The sequence below is a fragment of the Balaenoptera borealis genome, assembly GCF_965194805.1.
Source record: "Balaenoptera borealis genome assembly, chromosome: 12".
NCBI lineage: Eukaryota > Metazoa > Chordata > Mammalia > Artiodactyla > Balaenopteridae > Balaenoptera > Balaenoptera borealis.
Window position 1 is genome coordinate 80,181,203 of NC_138869.1, and position 20,570 is coordinate 80,201,772.

Genomic DNA, 20,570 nt, shown 5'->3' on the forward strand with positions numbered 1-20,570 from the left:
TGTCTCCTCTTCCTTCCTTTCCTCCACCTCCCTTCTGCCTCTTTGAAATGCATAATGCCTGGCATGTTTTAACCACTCAATGGATGTTTTAACCATTCAGAAATTGCGGGTTCAGGTGAGGTTGACATATACTATTGTAAGAGGCCAATCAGGGAAAGAAAAAAGAAGGCCAATCAGAATATAAAAATCTAGTTTTCACTAGAGCTTTGGAGAAAGCCAGAATAGAGAAAATTGGTGATTCAAAGGTGGAGACTGGAAGGTAAAAGGGAAGTGGGAATTGATGCTGCTGGAGAGAAGTGGTTAAATAGTGGACCATAAGTGTTTCTGCATCTGTTTCAGCAAACTGAATGATACCATTATTTAATACACTGAGGTAACTTGAAACCTACTTGTGAAGTTGGTGGCAAGCAAGCGACTTGTATACATTAACTTCACTAAAATCACTTGTATATTCCTTAGTGATACTTTATGTATTTCTATAAGAAGATCATGAAAACCTTAAAATGCTAAGGTAGTTAGTTGGTTGTGAGAGTAATCTGGCTGAAAATCAAGATCCAGGGTTATAAAAGCTAAGTACTTACATTCTTTTATTGTGGTGGCGGTTCGTTCATAAATAGAAAAGGAGAGACGTGTTTTTCTAGTTTTCCATTCAACAAAGAATTTCTCAATTAAAATGAGATAAAGGAAGCATTCTTTGTGTACTTCTAGAAGAAGTTGCTGTTCTTGAAGGGTTGAGGCTTCCTTAGTAAAGGCTACTCAGAAGAACGGGGGCCCAAATTGTCTCTACCCAGGTCACTCTGTGGGTAGAGAATGCTACAAATAATGGTTTTGAGGGGTTCACTTTTCTGGCTGAAATTTACAGAGCATCTTTATCAAATAGAGGGATGACAGCTAGGTGCCCTTTAAGAGTTGAGAATTTGCTGTGTTACCAAGGACTGTAAATATGGGCATATGAAATTGCCATTGTTTGACTTTTGACTTATCAAAGGTCTGTTTTATATGGTTCAGCCCAATACTTGTGCATTCAGTGCTAACATTAAGGGGGTGGGGTGCATTTATACCAACAAACCCAGGGGAAAGCCCAGAACCTGCAGAATGGAATAATAATGGAAAACAGATTCATGATTAAGACTTCTATGATAAATCAGAGTGTGTCTTTTTTTTTTTTCTTTCTTTTTTAGCTATTTTCCCATACTAGATATGTGACTTTGGAAAAGTTCCTTAACAAGTTTATAGCAGTTCTTCTCTCCTGTGTTTGTTGTGAAGATTACATGAGATCGTTCATGTAACGCACCTGCCACAGTACGAGGCTCCAAGTAAGTGCTCCAGAAATGTTGGTCACAGTTGTCACCAATTTTATTCTCTGTCCTCAGGAGATTTTGACCAAAATTGGAAAATTGCCCATGTTACACTAAGAGAGGAAAAGAAGTTTCGCTACCTTTTCCAGGGCACAAAGGGTGACCCCCAGAACTCGAGTGGGGGAATTTACCTGGATGACATCACTTTGACAGAAACCCCATGCCCCGCAGGGGTTTGGACGGTCCGGAAATTCTCTCAAGTCCTGCAGAACACGGTTAAAGGGGACAAGCTTCAGAGCCCTCGATTCTACAATTCAGAGGGCTACGGTTTGGGGTTGACCTTGTACCCTCATGGCAGAACGGGCTCCGAGAGCTCTGGGTACTTGGGACTTGCCTTTCATCTGTGTAGTGGAGATAATGATGCTGTTCTGGAGTGGCCAGTGGAGAACAGACAGGTGATAATGACAATACTTGACCAGGAACCCGATGTCAGGAAGAGAATGTCCTCCAGCATGGTGTTCACTACCTCCAAGTCCCAGACATCTACAGGTAGGTGGTTAGAAGACCCGCCCCTCCACCTGGAAGGGCCAACAGACACAGTTCTCATCTGTATAGGAGAGATTAACTTTCCCCTCACATTTCCTCCTTGGGCACATCTACAGCAATGTCATGTTGGAGCATTAAGTTAAAATGTTCTTGTTTCTTTTTTCTTTCATTGAAGTGCAGTTGATTTACAATGTTATGTTAGTTTCTGGTGTACAGAAAAGTGATTCAGATATACATATATATTCTTTTTCATATTCTTTTCCATTATGGTTTATTACAGGCTATTGAATACAGTTCCTTGTGCCATTCAGTAGGACTTTGTTGTTTATCTATTTTATATACAGTAGTTTGCATCTGCTGATCCCAAACTCCTAATTTATCCCTCCCATCCCCTTTCCGCTTTGGTAACCAGAAGTTTGTTTTCTATGTAAGTGAAAATTTTCAGCGTCATCTTATCTCTCTCTCTTTCCTGAATTCATCCATCAAGCATCTAAGTAAGGGCTTGCAAGGTGCCAAGCTCTGTGCCAGCTCCTTAGAATACAAGCAGACTGGGCAGTTCCTGCCTCACTGAGCTCAGTCCGAGAAGACAGATCCAGGTAATCATTTATCAAATACTCAGAATTTGCGAGGCTCTGCGCAGGACTAATGCACTGAGTCCTAAAATATTACTCATTGTCAGTATGAATAAAGGAATGGGCAAACTTGTTTTTTTCAAAAGAAGAGACTTAAGCCTTAAAAGGAAGAAGCTATAGCTCTCTCTTCCCCTTCATTGAGAAGTCACTCAGTAGTGGACAGTGGCCCTCCACAGGGCCGGTTCTCTGCTCCACCCCCCTCCCAATTCTCAGTTTTAATTGTCCTGGAAAGAGTACATAACCTGATTTTTTTCCAACACATTTTTTCTGATTAACAAAGCTCTTATGGGTAAACAACAAGGTCCTACTGAACAGCACAGAGAACTATATTCAATATCCTATGATAAACCATAATGGAAAAGAATAGTAAAAAAAAATGTATATATACATATAACAGAATCACTTTGCTGTACAGCAGAAATTAACACATTGTAAATCAACTATACTTCAATTGAAAAAAAGCTGTCTATACTCATTAAAGACAAATGGAAAGTGAAAAGTAAAGCGATAACATGATTTTTCTGTAACCTGTAACTTTGCAGCAATAAATGGCTCCGTCATCTGGGACAGGCCGTCTGTCATGGGGTCCTATGACAACAACTGTGCCTGTTTTAGAAGCATCGACTGTGGCTGGGATGCTATCATCTCCCACCAAATGCTGAAAAGGAGGAGTTTTCTTAAAAATGACGACCTTATAATGTTTGTGGACTTTGAAGGTATTTTGCTGGTTTTCCTAAATAAATAATCCTATGTTCTGGGTGTTCTATTGACTTTACATGGATTTTTTTAAAGCATCTCATGGAAGGTGGGGATCTTTTGGGGGAACTAGGTTAAAAAAAAAAAAAGATGTGCTCTAAGAGAACCACATTTTACTCTTTTATTCAAGGACTCCCATCTTGATTTTAACTGTCCTGGGGAGAAACTAAAATTTTAGTGTCACCTTTTTGTATAACTTATCAAATGTGACAGTTTGCTGACTTCAATTTAGTTTCAGTCAGTCTATCCATACTCACTTTATGCTTCTCTTCTCAAGTTAAATAAATAAAAGCGTGATTGGACTACTTTAAACATAAACATAGCAAAAAAAGAATGAACTCTTGCCATGTGCAACAACATGGATGGACCTGAGGGGCATTATGCTTCGTGAAATAAGTCAGATAGATAAAGACAAATACTGTATGTTTTTGCTTACATGTGGAATCTGAAAAACAAAGCAAATGAACAAATAACACAGACTCACAGATACAGAGAACAAACTAGTGGTTACCAGAGGGGAAAGGGGTAGGGGTAGGGACAAAACAGGGGCAGGGGATTAAGAGGTACAAACTACTATGTATGAAATAAGTTATGACGATGTAATGTACAGCACAGGGAATATAGTCAATATTTTATAATAACTTTGTATGAAGTGTAATCTATAAAAATGTCAAACAACTATTTATACACCTTAAAACTAATATAATATTTTAAGTCAACTATACTTCAATAAAAAATAATCAATCTATACAATAGCTGGCATTATGAAAATCCGCTGGATTCAACGCCACTTTTCTATGTCACTAAAGGTGATGACCAAGAAGGGTAGAGGCACCCCAGGGAGCTTTCTCCAGGAGTGGAAGTGAATTATTGTCAGATTTAATCATATATCTTCCTCACCACCCTTTGTCTCTTTCCTCGAGATATCACCCACCTTAACCAGACTGAAGTTCACATTAAAGACAGCAGGCTGATCCCCCAAAGCCTCGTTCTCCGAGGCCAGGAGCAGCCGGCTTCAGAAGAAGGTTCGGGAAAGGCCTCCTTAGAGAAAGCCCTACTGGGCAGCCTGGACCAGGGGCAGCGCAGCCGACAGAAGCGGTCGGTGGACAACGCGGGCCCCATGGAGGACCACAACTGGCCACAGTACTTCAGAGACCCATGTGACCCGAACCCTTGTCAAAACGAAGGCGTCTGTGTGAACGTGAAGGGGATGGCGAGCTGCAGGTAGGCTCTGTGGCCTGGGGCGGCAGGTGTGGGTCGGCAGAGGGGAGCCCTATGTCTGCTTACCCTGCTAAAAGGCACAGTTCTCAGGTCAGGGCATTCACGCCATCAGATGGTCAACCGTGTCGGTCCTTGACTCCAGAAAGCCGTGCCCGGAATCAGAGGGCAGAGCAGGGGTCCTGCCAGAGCAGAAAAGCCCCAAATCTCCTGTCTCTGCACGTGTATCCCTTTGCTACCTCTGGGACATTGTCAACAGCATCTTGAATGTTGTTGGGATTTTGAACTCCACTGCAGGGCTCAAAAATGACCCAGAGCTTTTTTTTTTTTTTTTTTTTAATATCTATTTATTTATATATTTATTTGGTTGTACCGGGTCTTAGTTGTGGGAGGTGGGTTCCTTAGTTGAAGCTTGCAGACTCCTTAGTTATGGCATGCGAACTCTTAGTGGCATGCATGTGGGATCTAGTTTCCTGACCAGGGATCAAACCTGGGCCCCCTGGGATCTAGTGGCATGCATGTGGGCCCAAACCTGGGCCCCCTGCAATGGGAGCGTGGAGTCTTATCCACTGCACCACCAGGGAAGTCCCGACCCAGAGCTTACAGCATCAAGGCTCCACCACAGGGACTCAGGACCAAGCTTAAACCTTCCCTGACTGCAAATGTTATTATTGTTATTAATGATTATTTCTATTGTCCATTAGTTCAGTTGTATTATTATCATATTTATGTTTTCAATAATAATAAGAATATCTGATATTTGGGGGCTGCTTGCTGTGTGTCACGTGCTCCCCCGAGCAGTACGCATTCATGATCTAAATTATTCATCACAGCCACCCTGACAAAGACCCTTCTTATCCCCGTTTAGGGCATAAGAAATTCGAAGCTTAAAGAAGTACGTAATTTGTCTGAAATTACCCAGATAGTAAATGCTGGAGCTTAGACTTGCAATCCAGGTCTGTCTGTCTGCACAGTTTGCTATATTTAATAGTTCTTTTTATAATGTTTGTTATTCACATAAAATATTTCATAAAAGGGTGTATGTGATGACAGAAGCCTCAGTTTCATTTGATAGAATAGTAGCAGATGTGGGAGCCGGTCTGCTTGGCTCAAAACACCTACATTTCTTCTCAGCTCTTTTTGATCTCTACTTTGTTCTTTCTTTTTTAAACTTTTATTTTGAAATAATTTTAGATTTACAGATACATTTCAAAAATGCAGCAGAGTTCCCCATACCCTAAAGTCAACATCTTACATAACCATCATACATTAGCAAAGGCAAGAAATGAGCATTAACAAAGGTAAATACTATTAAAAATAGTATTAACTAAATGACACACCTTATCCAGATTTCCCCAGTTTTTCCACCAATACACTTTTTCTGTTCCAGAATCCAATTCAGGACCCCGTGTTCCATTTAGTTTTCATGTCTCCTTAGCTCCTTCAATCCTGAGCGGGTCGTTGGTCTTGTCTTTCATTATCTTGATACTTTTGAAGAGCGTTGATCAGTTATTTTACAAACTGTTCCTCAATTTGAGTTTATCTGATGTCTTCTCATGATTATATTGAGGTTGTACATTTTGGGTAAGAAGAACCAAGACGTGATATGACCTTCTCAGTGTGTCATGTGAGCGGTACCGGATGTCAATATATGTTATTACCGGTGATGTTAACCTTGTCCTCTGGCCAAGAGGGTGTCTGCCAGCCCTCTCTCCTGAGAAGTTACCATTCCTCACTCTTTAATTAACACATGTCTTGGGAGAGACACTCGGAGACCATGCAGACATCTTACCTTTCCTCAACCCTCACCCACTAATCTCAGCATCTGTTGGTGGAGTTTGCTGAACCGTTACTACTGTGTGTCAGGAAATACATTCTTTAAGTGTCCCAAACCTTCCTCCTGAACTTTGCATATGGTAGCCAAGAGGACAGGGTCTGGAGACAGACCTTCAGAGATTAGACTTCAAGAGTGAGACACCTACTAACTGCGTGGCCTTGAGCAAATTATAACTTTTCTGTAAGATAAGGATGATGAGAATGGCCTGGTAATAACCACCACCTCAAAGGGTTGTTCCAGGATTAAATTAATTGACTTGCGTAAAGCACTTTGAACGAGGTGCGTGTAACAGCTGAGTGTCCCCTGCCATTGTTGCTGTGTTGGTCTTGTTGTCAGGAAGCCCTTGGGGCTCAGGTGGTTCCCACACGCCCCTGTGTCCTGTCTCCCCAGGTGCGTCTCTGGTCACGCCTTCTTCTACACTGGGGAGCGATGTCAGGCCATGCAGGTGCACGGCAGCCTCCTGGGCCTGATGATCGGAGGCACGGCCAGCATGGTTTTCTTGACCTTCACCATCATCTCCATCCTTCGCCAAAGGCCAGGCAGTGATGCCCGCTGACATCAGCTAGGCTGCAGAAGCACCTCCTGCCCTTGGGCCCGCCCTTTCCTTCCCGTGCTCATTGCAGGTTGGGGCAGCTTCTATCGGCCTTGCTTTGCCTCCAGCCTCTTGTGTGACCTTTATGGTTTTCCTGTCCCCAGCCTCACATGGTTCTGTTACCCTGCTCTCTGCTCCAAATGTATCTAGTGTGTCCTGTGATGACGCTCTCACCCCTTAGTTGTAAATCCCTTGTTTAATAGACTGTCTTTCCCGTAGACCGTAAGCTCTAGGTGGGCAGACCCACCTTTACTGTGTTAGCCCAGCGCCTGGGAGTCTGCCTGGCCCGGCACGCACGCTCACTCAGTAAAAACGAATAAATGAGCCAGTAACTGAATGAATAACTAAGATACAGAAACTCTCTCCTTTCTACTGCAAGTAAGATGTATACTATGAAGCGCATATGTTTTTTGTACTAGAATCAAACACTCAAATACCTGTTTTCCATCAGACACAATAGGTTTATTATTCTTTTAGGGTCTTGTGTGTTAAAGAATTTCAAATAAAGATTCCTCCTAGCAGCAGCATTTGCTTTCCTCCTCTGATTCTAAGGGAAAGTCTTTAATAAATTCAACAACTATTTCGTCAGTACCTTCAAGGGGTTCAGAATTGCATGTGAATGTGTGTGTGTGTGTGTGTGTGTGTGTGTGTGTGTGTGTATGTGTGTGTATGGAGGGGGAGAATCATCCAAAAACTCTTTCTCAGATCTTTTTAAATTTTAAAGTACATTTTAAGGGACTTCCCTGGTGGACCAGTGGTAAAGAATCCGCCTTCCAATGCAGGGGATGCGGGTGAGATCCCTGGTCGGGGAACTAAGATCCCACATGCCGCGGGGCAACTAAGCCACGTGCTGCAACTACTGAGCCCACGCGCCACAGCTACAGAGCCCACGCACTCCGGAGCCCGCGCGCCACAACTAGAGAGAAGCCCGCGCACTGCAACAAAGATTCCACGTGCCTCAACTAAGACCCAACGGAGCCAAAAATAAAAATAAATAAATAAAATATTTTAAAAATAAAGTATATTTATATCCTGTTTGTGTATAAAATTGTTAACAAATTGAAAGTATCAGGTAGAAGAGAATTTAAGGGAAGTATTTGTAGACACACTTTCTTTCCGTGGTTCCTAGGAGACAAAACTACCCGAGGCAAGAAAGTTCCAAGAGAGATCAAGTAAGAAGGAAAGATGAGGTTTCCATCCCCAATCAGCACAAGCCCCACAGAGAGCTGGCTCTAGAAGTTTACTAAAAGAAAATCTTTCAAGGAGCCTGAATGGTCCAGGCTTTAGGTTACCAGCTTTCTAAGTACATACTTCATGACCACTCTGGAAACAAACGCGAGGGGTTAAGAAGAGTCCCTTTAATGCAAAGGTGTGAAAAGAGTTTGGAGCAGGTGAAACCTCGACTCCCAGCACTGACTCTCCAGCCTGAGGTGCATCAGTATCCCCTGGAGAGCTGGTTAAAAACACAGATCGTAGGCACCACCCCGAGGATTTCTGATTCAGTAGATCTGGGGTAGGGTCTAAGAATTTGCACTTCTAGCAGGTTCCCAGGTGATGCTGGTGCTGAGAACTGCTGCTTTAGTGGATGGAAAAGAGGCCTGGACGTCAGGCTCCCTGGCTGCAGGCCTGGATGGGCCATCTAACCAGCTCTGCAATTGTCGTAAAATCACTCATGCTCTTGGTCTTTGTTTCCTAATCTGTCAAACGGAAGTAATAGTTGACTACCTCCTCCCAGCCCACTTTAACATCTACAGGGTTACAGAGTAATAAAATGGGATTATGGATAAGAAGGTAGAGTTAAAAATATATGCAAAGTGTGCTGTTTAATTTTCAGAGTAGATGAGAAGCTACCCGGACATCCAGCCCGTCTTCATCTCCAAAGACCAAATTGGAAATAACCTCCAGCTTTGCTTCTCTACATGCTTCACAGCCCTGCAAATCCACAACTGACTTTAAGGCTGGGCTTGGAGAAGGTGTTCCCTCCACACCCCTGTGTCTTTCCTTAGAAGGGAGCTCCAGGCACTGTGGTTGCTGCTATTGTTTTTCTCTTGTTTTATTAGAAGGAAATGTGCTCTGGGCCATGCCTGGCTTAGATCTGGTCCAGCTCAGAGGAGAGGCCCCATCCTAAACACAGCACAACATTTCCTGTACACCTGAGTTCTCTCTGAAGGAAGCAGAAGCCCAAATTTCAAGGGTAACTTAGAATTTTGATCTAGTATTAGAAATGAAAACTGCTAAAACAATGACGAGGAGGTACCAGGCTGAGGGTAAAACATATTTCTCAGCACCAGCACCATACCCACCATCTTGGTTCATCTCCATTGATGACGCATGGTCATCCCTGTTGATTGCATGATTGATTAGGAATCTGGTTCATCATAGACCAGACAGTGTATTTAGCCTTTCTCTGAGCCTGAAGTTCTCCATCATACCAGGAGGATTAGCAAATACTTTATTCTTTTGAGGAGTTGAGGTGTTGATGGATGAGTAGGCATCTGTCATGGGGAGGTGGATAGAGAAATAAGCATATCACATCCTTAGGCAGTGTGGGATTTGGGATTTAGATGAGCAATGTGAAAAACTGGGAAGCCCTCTCTGTATGCGGATACTTGGATTCCTTGGTCTTATGTAGTGGGGCTGAATCAGAGTAGTTTGAAAGTCTGAAAATGTCTCATGCTTCCCCCACCCTGTTCTTTATGCTGCCATGTGGGGCTATGTGGTACCCTGGGAAGGGGAGAACAAAAAGACAGGAAGAACTGAATCCCTGAGAACTACGTGGATCCGAGCCTGCCGTACCAGTCTTGGACTGCTTACCTACATGCTTTTTTGGCTAGAGAAATAAACTTGAATTTTAAGTGGCCATTATTTTATTTTGAATCTGTGTTGCTCACAGAGAACATAGTCCTCAAGGTTAAGATGGTTTCTATGGGGTCGGCACATGACTCAGGCTAAGTCAATCACAATTCCTTGCTCTGCTGTAGACACATGTACTGATGGGGAAGAAAAGAGTTTCTCTTCCTTTTAGATCTGAGTTTCTGGTTCATAGCCCCCATACATTTCTTTCCTCGAAGATCTGTCTTGGAATGAAATAAATACACAGAGGGAGACAAAGCCACAGAGGGAGAAAAAGAACTCTGAGAGCATTGTTTGAGCCCCTGAATCCAGCTGAGCCTGAAGGTGTACCAATCCAGTATCTTCCCCAGTTACAGGAGCTAATAAATGTCCATGCCTGCTTCAACTAGTTTGAGTTGTGGTTTCATTATTTGTAACAGAGAGATCTTTAAGTGACTCAACTGCTGCAGCACATAATTGGCTCATCTGTAAAGAGAGGAAATAACGGGGATGAGTCTAAGGATTAAATAAAATCTTATATTACATTAAGATTATAAACTTGAATTGAGATGCATATGCTGGTGAGTTAATCAGCCTCCCTTATTTGCTCAGTGACTTATTCTTCCTTTCTGGCTTCATAATGGGCATGATTTTAAAGTCAAACCTTGGCAAAATGATAATATTGGATGTCAAGTATCTTCAGGGTTACTTTCAAAAACTCCTAATGATGAATTAAATGCAAAAATGTGGAGGGTGTATGTATTTTGATCCTGAGTAGAGATTGTATCTAAATCTGGGTTCTCTCTCCTGTGTGTGTATAATTTCTAAACACATACACACGGTTTGATACGAAATAATCCTGGCTAAATTCATTCAACAGTCACTGTGTGCCAGATACTCTTCTGGGGGCTTTATAAGAAGCAACTCTTCACAATAATCTGTTAGACCTGTCCAGTTATTATCCCCTTTTGTGTTGTGGAAACAGAGTCACAAGAGACTTTACCCAAGGTCACAAAGCTAAGACATGCTGGGCTGACCATTGGAAAGCACAAGGTCTGGCTCTAGAACACAAGCTCTTCCCCACCACTTTTACGCAACCAAACCGGCTGTCGGTCAACACTAACGAACAACACAATGTGTTAATGCTGCAAACTGAAGCCGAGAATTCAAATAATCCAAGTAGCAAATCAGCTGCTGCTTCAGTCTGCCCATCACACGGGAAATCACGATGTAGCCAAGTTGATTAGGACCAATGTCAGTTGGTCCACCTGTGTTCCGACACAGCCTCGGGAATACACATCATCCCTAGGAAATCGTATTTTCCTCCTATGTGTCTAAATGGCATCCAGCATTCTGAGAATGCTTGCTCTGTCTGTGGCAAGAATAAAAATAGTACCACTGGTCAGTGGAACTCCATGGAAACTCTTTTGCATGAAGAGTAAAGATTAAAATGGCAGGTACTCTCCCTCTGGGGAGTCGACCAGTTGGCTAATGGGGGGATCTACTTTCTTTTTTATTTAATTGGTTCTAATTATCTGTGTCTTTAGATAAATCTTTTATCATTTCCAAGTATTGGCTTCTAATTTGAGAGTTATTATGAAATCTGAAAGAGATAAATATAAGAAACAAAGTAGAACTGCAAAATATTAGCCATGTAATGTAATATAATTTACATTATGTAATTTACACTATGGCATGTAATTTGAAGAGAGCCAGAAGGCATAACTGCCCCCAAATTGCTAACATGCCTTTGTGTTGGTGTGTCTGAGAGGCCTTTATGAAATTTAAGTAAGTTATTTGTGGATGGATTAAAATTAATTATTGCCCTAAAATATCTGCCAGCTAATGTGGTCCTGAGAACACTGGGACACAGGCTAAAAATGTCTGGATGGCATGGAGGTGCTTTGATAGATTCCCCCAGACAGGTAAGGGCAGACTGTGGGCCACGAACACTTAGGAGTTCGGTTACTGACAGGGCAACATGTGGCAAAGTCAAAAGCTCCATTTCATGGTTTCATCCAGGGTCAATGTAGCTATTTCCCACGGCGGAGCAACTCTACCTTCAATAAAGCAACATAGCTGGCATCCTTTCACGCTCCATCAGAGACCAGAAAAGGAAGTAGTTCCTTGTTTGCCCAGAACACTGGTCATTATGCTCTGGGCTGCCCTGAGATGAAATTATAAAGCAGGATTAAGGTTGGAGATGCCTTAACTTCTCCATCCTTTCTGTCACCATGTTGTCCCTCTCTCATTTTCTGTGCTCAGAGCTCTCCCTGCCATGGGAGTCTGCGTGCATCCCAGGGAAGCGGCAGAGTGTGGTGGTGACGTGCACACATTCTAGGTCAGACATTCTGCATTCAACACCTGACTCTACCATTCTTGAACTGTGTGACCCTGGGCAAGTGATTACCCTCTCTGTGCTTAGTTTATTCATCTGTAAAATAAAGAGAAAAAGAATATTTACTCAACCCTAGAAGGGGTTGTTGTCAGGCTTAAATGAGATTCTAGGACACAAACACATGGTAAGAACTCAATAAATGTTAGTTAACATAGATAGTTAACAGCCATTTTCAGTGGAGGGTAAATTTCATGTCATTTGCTGTGTTCCTCTCCTGGAGCCTAGCACATGTTAAGCCTCATCTCTCCTTGTGATTTTGTTTTCTGTTAGAGGGGTGTCCCATGTAAGGGAGAAAGGCTGAGAGCTATCCTGAGGGTATGAGTAATATCCCAGGCATATGACACTCTCCTGCAGTCAGAAGTCATCTGCCTCTTATGCAAGGCCAGGTCAGCTTGCCCCTCTGCCCTAAGGGCCAGCCCTTTCGGCAATGGTACTGTTTACTTCTCCTGAATCTTCTTGGATCACACTTCAGCTGGCAGAGCCTGCAGCCTCCTCTTCATCGTGTGTCTGGAGACTAGACTAGAAACTTACCAGCTGCTGGCTGGTGTGTCACTTAGCCCTAGGACAGCTGCGGATTCAACACAGATTGAAAATGAAAGCCCAGCCCAGCAGTAGGTTTCTGTGGGTGAATGAGAAAAGGGAATAAGACCATCCTGGCTCATCCTCTTGAAGGTGCATTGATGGGCAAGTGTGAAGGTCCTGTGAAGCATGGAAGGCACCCATTTTTATTTCTCAAACTACCTTCCACACTCCTGTCTGGAATGGGGTGACTGGGTGATTTCTGGGGCTGCTTTTAGCTTTGCCTTTAGGTCTATAAATAAGATTCTGCCCGTGAGGAAGGAGAAAAAACAGAAGGAGGGAGGTATCCTGGCTAGTATCTCGCAGAAATGTACACCTGCCAGTAAACCCATCACACCTACTGGAACTATGTGCCTGGAATGCTGGCTCTCCCCATACCTTGGCATCTCTTTCTACATCATTTCTTTCCCTCCTGCAAGGATCATAATATTGATATAGAAGTGTTAGGAGGTGGGGACAGAGAGTGATTCTTTCGTGCCTGGTTTCTGCCATTCTGTTCACAGTCTCGAGTTATTTGTCCTCCGCACGCTGCCCTCCAGGCTCTCGTCCGCGGGTCCACAGTAGCTGCCCACCTTTGAGGTTCTGTCAAGGGGCTCAGGGAGGCGCTTCCTCTAATGACCACCAGGTGGCGATCAAGCCTCAGGAGAAGCTGGCGGGCTGCTGGGGAGGAGCCGGAGCTTGGAGGCCAACTGTCACTCATCAGCCCAGCTGGCCATCCCGTCAGGACTGCCCTGACCAGGACAGCTGTGAACAGAGCGCCTCTGGGCATGGGAAGCGCTCACAGTTCCAGAAAAGCAGTAAAGGGATGTACGAATTTCCTCGGTTAATCAAAACCAAACGCCTCTTGCCACCGCTGCTGGAGGTTGGGGCTATTTGGCAGGATGGAGGACCGAGGATGGTACCCATTAAAATTAGTTCCCAAGAAGGCGGGGCCCGGAGTCATCCCTGGATCCTGGGAAGTGGGCTGTGACAGCAGTCTGCCCAGGACTTGCCCAATCAGTTCCTGTTTCTTTTCATGCTGAGAAAAAGCCTTTTTTTTTTTTTTTTTTTTTTCTGGACTCCTGGGTTTGTTCTATTTAGTTTCTAATAGTCACCAGCATACTTCCTTTGGGACTTGGCTCTGCATTAAAAAATAAAAACCCTGGAGTGGGAACGGACTTGAGTAACCCCCATCCTTGGCCCATTCTTGCAGGGGGAACACTCATGACCTTTCAGCTCTTCATCTCAAAGTTTACAGGTGAAACGGAAAGAATAGATGTCTAGATCATTAGTCTGAAAATAGACAAGATGCCTGTATGTAGACCACACACAGCCCACATGGGAAAATAGTATTCGGAGACAAATAACAGGGGTCTGGCACAGGGCGGGCTTTTGTAATCGTGCCCATCTTTTCTTCTTTCTTTTTCTGTCTGCTCCATATTCACTAAGAATAGAGTCATGAAAATTGTTTCCTCTCTAGAATGTGCCAGAGGATAAACTTAGACATCTGTCTACCCGGACATAAGGAAAGATGGGGTGGTGAGGTTGGTAAATGGGAAGTAATCAGGGGCTTCATCGTCACCTCACTCCTTCAGTACCACGGATGGGGGTACTGAGGTGGGGGGGCTATGTCACAGGCCTGGCCCAGGGGGCAATTCCATTCTCTCCTCTTGGCCACTGCTTGACACCAGCAGAGATAAGGGACGGTTTGCGATGAACCTCCAGAGGGACAGGTGGCCTGTGAGCGACGCTGCTTCTCCGGGAAGGAAGGGCGCCTGAAGTCTGCCATGTGGGTGCGTTTGAAGCTGGGGAGACAGTGCTCAGAGCAGGCCTCCCCTGGGGACCCACACATCACAGGCTCTCCCACTTCCCCAGACTTTCATGCTCTGGGACCTGAGCTCGAAGGGCCCTGGAGTAGTCACAGCTGGAAGTTGAGCTCCGGGGGGTCCCCACTTGCAGGAGGGTTCTGAAGGCACCTGGGGTCGTGGGGCAGGCCTGGGCCTCTGATGGTCCTCCCTACACTGTTGGGCAACAGAGGCCCAATATATGCCCACTGGGCTGTGTGTGCCAGGGGCTGAGTCACGCCCGGGACTCCAGAAGAGGCACTGGACCCTTTTGGGAAGCACAGAAGGTCAATGTAAAGGCATGTCTTGGGGCAACATTGTCCAAAGACTGCCAACTTGCATATGTGCTTTGGGCCTCTTAAGAAAAATCATCTTGTCACATATTGGATTAGCTTGAAGGAAATCTTCAAAGTCAACCATTTGTTGAGTGCCATCTCACTCCCTCATGGGTACCGGATGATGCGTGCCCTACCCATCCTAATTCAGGGCTCTCCTGATGACCCTCGACACCCAGGCTTAGAATGCCCCTGGACTCTCACTAGGGTCATCAGAGCTTACTGTCCCCTCCCCAAAGCTCCCCTGTGGTCAGCCTCTCTCTGTCTGTCAAAGAGATAATGGAAATAATCTATTATTTGCATGATACTTTGTTTCCAAAACATGTTCCTATAAACTATGGTTTTGGGGCCTGACAACAGCCTTGAGAGGTAATTAGAATGATCCCTATTTTTCAGATGAGCAAACCAAGGACCAGAGAACTTTAGTGAAAGGCCCAGGGGAGTAAGGAAAGGTGTCTTTCTGTTCCGGGAGCCGTGTTCTTTCTGCTACGCCACACCAATGAGACAGTAACTCGTCCTCCAAGAAAGAAGGCTGATGCGTATCTCCCGGCCTTTCCTCCTTTCTGGGAAAGATGCGAGGCTGCAATTTTCTGGGGCTGATACCCCGTGCTTGTCAGTAATCTCCAAGGACAGTTTATAACAGTGTGGCTTTCAGGCCAGCTTGGAGGGGCAGGAGTTATATGGAAGAGAAGTATTTTGGGGCCTTATGGATTTATGCCCCCTACACCTCCCATATGTGTAAGCATCTCTGCAAAGACCAGCCCGGATGATGTGGTACAGGCCTGTTTTAATTCATTTTCCTACCCTGCTGTTCATATAGAGAAAGGAAGCAGAATAGCAGAACGCATTTATCTCTGATTTATGCTTTAAATATGTGTTTCCCGGTGTAGTAGCTTCTAGATACATGTGGCTCCTTAGCCCTGGAAATGTGCTGGGCACTTGTGGTGTAAAACACACACTAGATTGTGAACACTTAGTATTTAAAAAAAAAGGAATGTAAAATATCTCATTAAGAAGTTTACATAAATTACATCTTGAAATGCTAAGATTTTAGATCTGTTGGGTTAAGTCAAATGTATTACTGCAATTCATTGTATCAACTTACTTCTTGTAAAGTGGCTCCTAAAAAATGTAAAATACACGTGACTTATCATTCTACCAGACCGTGCAGCCCTCCCAGAATTCCTGAATAGTTCAAAGACGGCTGCATTCCTTTTCACATAACGCATTCGTAGGAAGCATGCTTTTCTTCCTGTTTATATGAACAAACTTCATAAAGCCAGGGGGAAAGGTCTTCAAAATACAAAAGTAAACATCTTCCTTTCTAAATGATGTATACATTATCTTACAAAGAAAAACATCAGGGCAGGGAATTCCCTGGCGGTCCAGTGGTTATGGCTGGACCATAACATGTTTCCAGTGCAGGGGGCACGGGTTCCATCCCTTGTCGGGGAACTAAGATCCTGCGTGCCGTGAGGTGCAGCCAAAAAATAAATGTAAAAATATCCACACGCACAAAAAAAAAAAAAAAGAAAAGGAAAACATCAGGGCAAAAGAGCAGAAAATTCCAGACAGAGTGCTGTGACCCATGCAAGAATGTGATGGCAGGTTAACCCCATGAGAGATGGATGTGTCTCCTGAGGTATGAAAACTTTTCCAGTTCCAGGCACGGGCCGCAGGTGGCAGCACTTCATTGGGGGTGGGGGACTTGAAGGATGAGAAGTGCCCAGCATAGGAGGAGCATTTTGACTTGGTTTTTAAGGAGTGAGAGGTCAGATGAACAAAAGCTTAGAGAACAGGCCAGCACCTGTGTGCTCAGATCTCTGCCCTGTTGGCCTAAATGTCAAACGTACATTAGACTGAGTACATTAGAGCTCCTGGGCTCACTCTACCTGCCACACCGGACGCGCACCACGTGGGGAAGGCTGTCTGCTACGGAGCTGTGTGCCTCTTTTCATCTGGACAAATCAAGCTTTCCCACGCGGCACTTCCCCTGAATTTCCACACAGCTGGAAGCCATCCCCTTGGGAAGGGTGCCTTCTGTCACATTTGCATATTCAGCAGACAGAATAACGTTGACATATTTGCAGCACACAAGCCTTATTACTGATACTGCCAGAGAGACCCTTCTCAGTGTGACTACACTTATGGATAAAGGAAAGTTTGCAGGTCACATATCTGCAGCTTAGGCCTCATACAGATTCTACAGAGCAGTGCTGGGTCCTTAACTTTTTAAGAATTAATTAATTTATTTTTGGCTGTGTTGGGTCTTCGTTGCTGTGCTTGGGCTTTCTCTAGTTGTGGCGAGCAGGGGTTACTCTTTGTTGCGGTGCGTGGGCTTCTCACTGCGGTGGCTTCTCTTGCTGTGGAGCACGGGCTCTAGGCGCGCGGGCTTCAGTAGTTGTGGCATGCAGGCTCAGTAGTTGTGGCTCACGGGCTCTAGGCTCAGTACTTGTAGCTCATAGCTTTGTTGCTCCGTGGCATGTAGGATCTTCCCGGACCAGGGCTCGAACCCATGTCGCCTGCATTGGCAGGCGGATTCTTAACCGCTGTGCCGCCAGGGAAATCCCTAACTTTGTTTTTTTAAACAATCTGAAGAAATAGCTTGTATCATCTTCTCCCCTGGACTGAGAGCAGGACCTGTGACTCTGATGAGATATCACTCCCATGAGTAGATTACATCACAGGGCAAAGGTGAAGGAATTTGGCAGATGTAATTAAGGTCCCTAATCACCTGGCTTTGAGTTAATCTCAAGGGAGATTATCGTGGGTGGGCCAGACCTAATCAGGTGAGTCCTTTAAAAGAGGGTCTGGAGATCAGAGACTGAAGAAGTCACAGAGATTCAAAGCAGCATAGAAGCTCTTCTATTGACTTTGAAGAAGCAAACTGCCTTATTGGGAGAAGACCACATGGCAGGGGATGGTAGGATGCCTCCAGGAGCTAAGGACCTCAGTCCTATTAACTACAAAGAATAAAATTCTGCCAAGCAATCACTGAGCTCGGAGGAGGACCCCAGCTTTCAGATGAGACCGCAGCCCTGGCCAACAACTTGAGTTCAGCCTGATGAGACCCTGAGCAGAGGACCAGGTTAAGCCATGCCCAGAAACTGCGGGATAACAAATGGGTGTGGTTTTCAGCTTCTAAGTTTGCAGTCATATGTTACCAAGCAGTAGAAAACGAATACAGGAAATACAGGACCGTGTTGCAGAAATATCTATTGCTAACAGAACCCATGGAGCTCTGTTTCTGGCTGTCCATGAAAATTCCAACCAAGCCACATCTAAATGTCAGAACAGACATTTGTTTATTTGTTTCCCAGACAGTCAGGTCCTGAAAGCATTACTTCCAGGTCCCCTGTTTAAAGCCTCTTAAGCTTCTGGACTCCACATGCTGAGTGGGAGTGTGGATGGTGTGAGGAAAGACATCAGCTCTGCCAGCCAACTGAGCTCAGCTGTGAACTTCTGACACCCCTCACCTTCGCCCCCACACCTGGAGAATAGATGTGACCATTCACTGGAGAAGATGGAATTAAATTCTGGTAGACGTGGGGAAGCCTGAAACAACAGCAGTAGCCTATTCCAAGAGTGCAGACAATTTATATAAAGAAAACTTCACTTGATCTTGTTAGATTTTTATTGTTATAAGCACAGAAAAGACACAGAGCTGTATGCTGGCATGCTATTAAGACGTGACTGAAAATCCCAAGTCATAATTTAGAAACCTATAGCATCTCATTTCAAAGCTAACATCTTTGAAATGATGAGACACTATTTTCACTGACGTTCAAAAAATACATGAGAGAGACAGATCCACTGAAAGCCCCTCCTTTATTTTGGACACTCAGGGACTCAGAGTACTGTTGGCCTGGGTTATTGACTTTCTCTTAGGGATGCAGAGCCCCATTTGACATCTCCTTCACCTGCCACAAATAAAATGCATTCCACCTACATGGCATTTCTATGACCACACTTGTTTCCTTTTGTCTTCTCAAATGGTTGTGACTTTCTGTTCCACTCGCCTCAGAATAACTCCTTCCCCCACCTCTGTTCTTGCTGGTTGCTATAATCTTTCTCATCTCCATGAAACTGTTTTTTTCAGTCTTCCAACCTCTCTGAGAGTCCCTAGACAAACCACAAAGGGCTATGACTTTCCACAGTGTTTCTTAATTTCTGGCCTTAGCAACCTATATCCTGAAATCCCCATGGACCTGTATTTACCTCTTTCTCCAAGTAAACAATAAGGCATGGGGAGGAGGATGGCAGATACATGACTCATTCAAGAGATGATGTGTTACACTGGACTTAGAATATTATACTGGGCTTAGAATATTTCTGTAGTTTATATTCATTGCTCGTTGGTGAATGCTCCAACCTCACAACCTCTGAAGCATTAGCACAGATCCCTTTGCAAGAAACTGACTTAATAGAACATCCCTTAATGCAAGAAGGTTTTGGCCCATGGAACTGACTTTATATACTGAGAGATTTCAGGGACATGGGGAAGTATTGCCCACTTTCCAAGTGAAGTTGACCCCATATCTCACTTTGTATCAAAACCAGAGCCCATGTTCTCCCTTCCCTCGGAAATCTGCTGTGAAAAGCCTCGGAATTGTTGCTGATTGAGAACTGGTGACATTGGGGCCAAGCACAGCTCCTGCTTTCATGTAATTTACAGATTCACGGACCACTCTTCTTTACAATTTTGAATTCTGTTGCTTATTTTAGGATCTTCTTGGCAAAGAGCAGTGGCTGAACTATGTGTCTTGCAGCTGAGCAGAAAACCAGCATTTATTGTATTTCTCCAATGTTTTGTTTGTATAGCTTTCCTGGAATTTGGATCCGGCGCTGTGACTGGAGAGGTGGGAGGTACATGCACACCTCTGTGTGTGTGTGTGTGTGTGTGTGTGTGTGTGTGTGTTGGGGGTAAGTGAACGCGCCCCCCCCATGTTAATGAACGTGGGCAGAGAGCCAGATCCACATCCTGGGGAGCCCTGCCGGAGGTTCCTGTCATTACAGAGGTCCCCTTCACAAAGTCAAACACAATGATTCCCAAAGGATCCCTACAGAAGTGGGTGGAAGGTCAGTGTTTCTTGTCCCTTTGTGGTTTTGAACATGAGACCCACAGCCTCCAGTGTGCTGTGCTTTCCTTGGCCGATCACATCAACGTGGCCATGCTAACAGACTGTCTAACCCTGCCTCAGTCCTCACTGACGGAACCTCAGAAACCAAATCAGCAAAGCCGTTCTTTCCCTAATAGCTAAACCTAATTCAGTTGATCCTCCAACCTAACCTCTGGGTCTGTCTTCTAAGTACCAAACTCTGCCCAAAGTTGATCATTCCCTGAAAATTTTTAAGCCTGACAATCATTTCCTTTAGGGACTTTAAATAATGAACTATTCAGCTGGGATAATGACGTGACAATTTGCAGGCAAATGTGGGCGGAGATGTCTGCCTCGTTTGTGAATATGTATGAAAAAAGAGTTCATTTCCTTGAAACATTAGGACTTCTGTCTCACCTCCCCCTCTCCATAAAGAAAAGAGAGATGAAAATAGAATTTAAAATTTAAAATAAACGGAAGAGATTTTAAAGAGTTAAAACATTTACAGAATACTCTTTCGAACCTCAATAAATAAATGGTTGCTGAATCTCGGACTCTTTTTGGCCTTTCTTCCTGGTGGTTGGACCCGTTTAAATTTGTCCTTATGAAGACCACACAACCCACG

At 44.3% G+C, this 20,570-nt stretch overlaps 1 protein-coding gene across 1 annotated transcript in view; it reads left to right on the forward strand.

Annotated features, from left to right (window-relative positions):
• The window catches only part of MEP1A (meprin A subunit alpha), a 36,676-nt gene extending 29,149 nt beyond the window's left edge, over positions 1-7,527 (forward strand). The window contains exons 11-14 of the mRNA XM_082347617.1: positions 1,374-1,847; positions 3,019-3,192; positions 4,156-4,456; positions 6,678-7,527. Of these exons, the coding sequence (XP_082203743.1) occupies positions 1,374-1,847; positions 3,019-3,192; positions 4,156-4,456; positions 6,678-6,843 (1,115 nt within the window). The 3' untranslated portion in view covers positions 6,844-7,527. The remainder of the gene's footprint in view (positions 1-1,373; positions 1,848-3,018; positions 3,193-4,155; positions 4,457-6,677) is intronic.
• Positions 7,528-20,570: the final 13,043 nt, after the last annotated feature.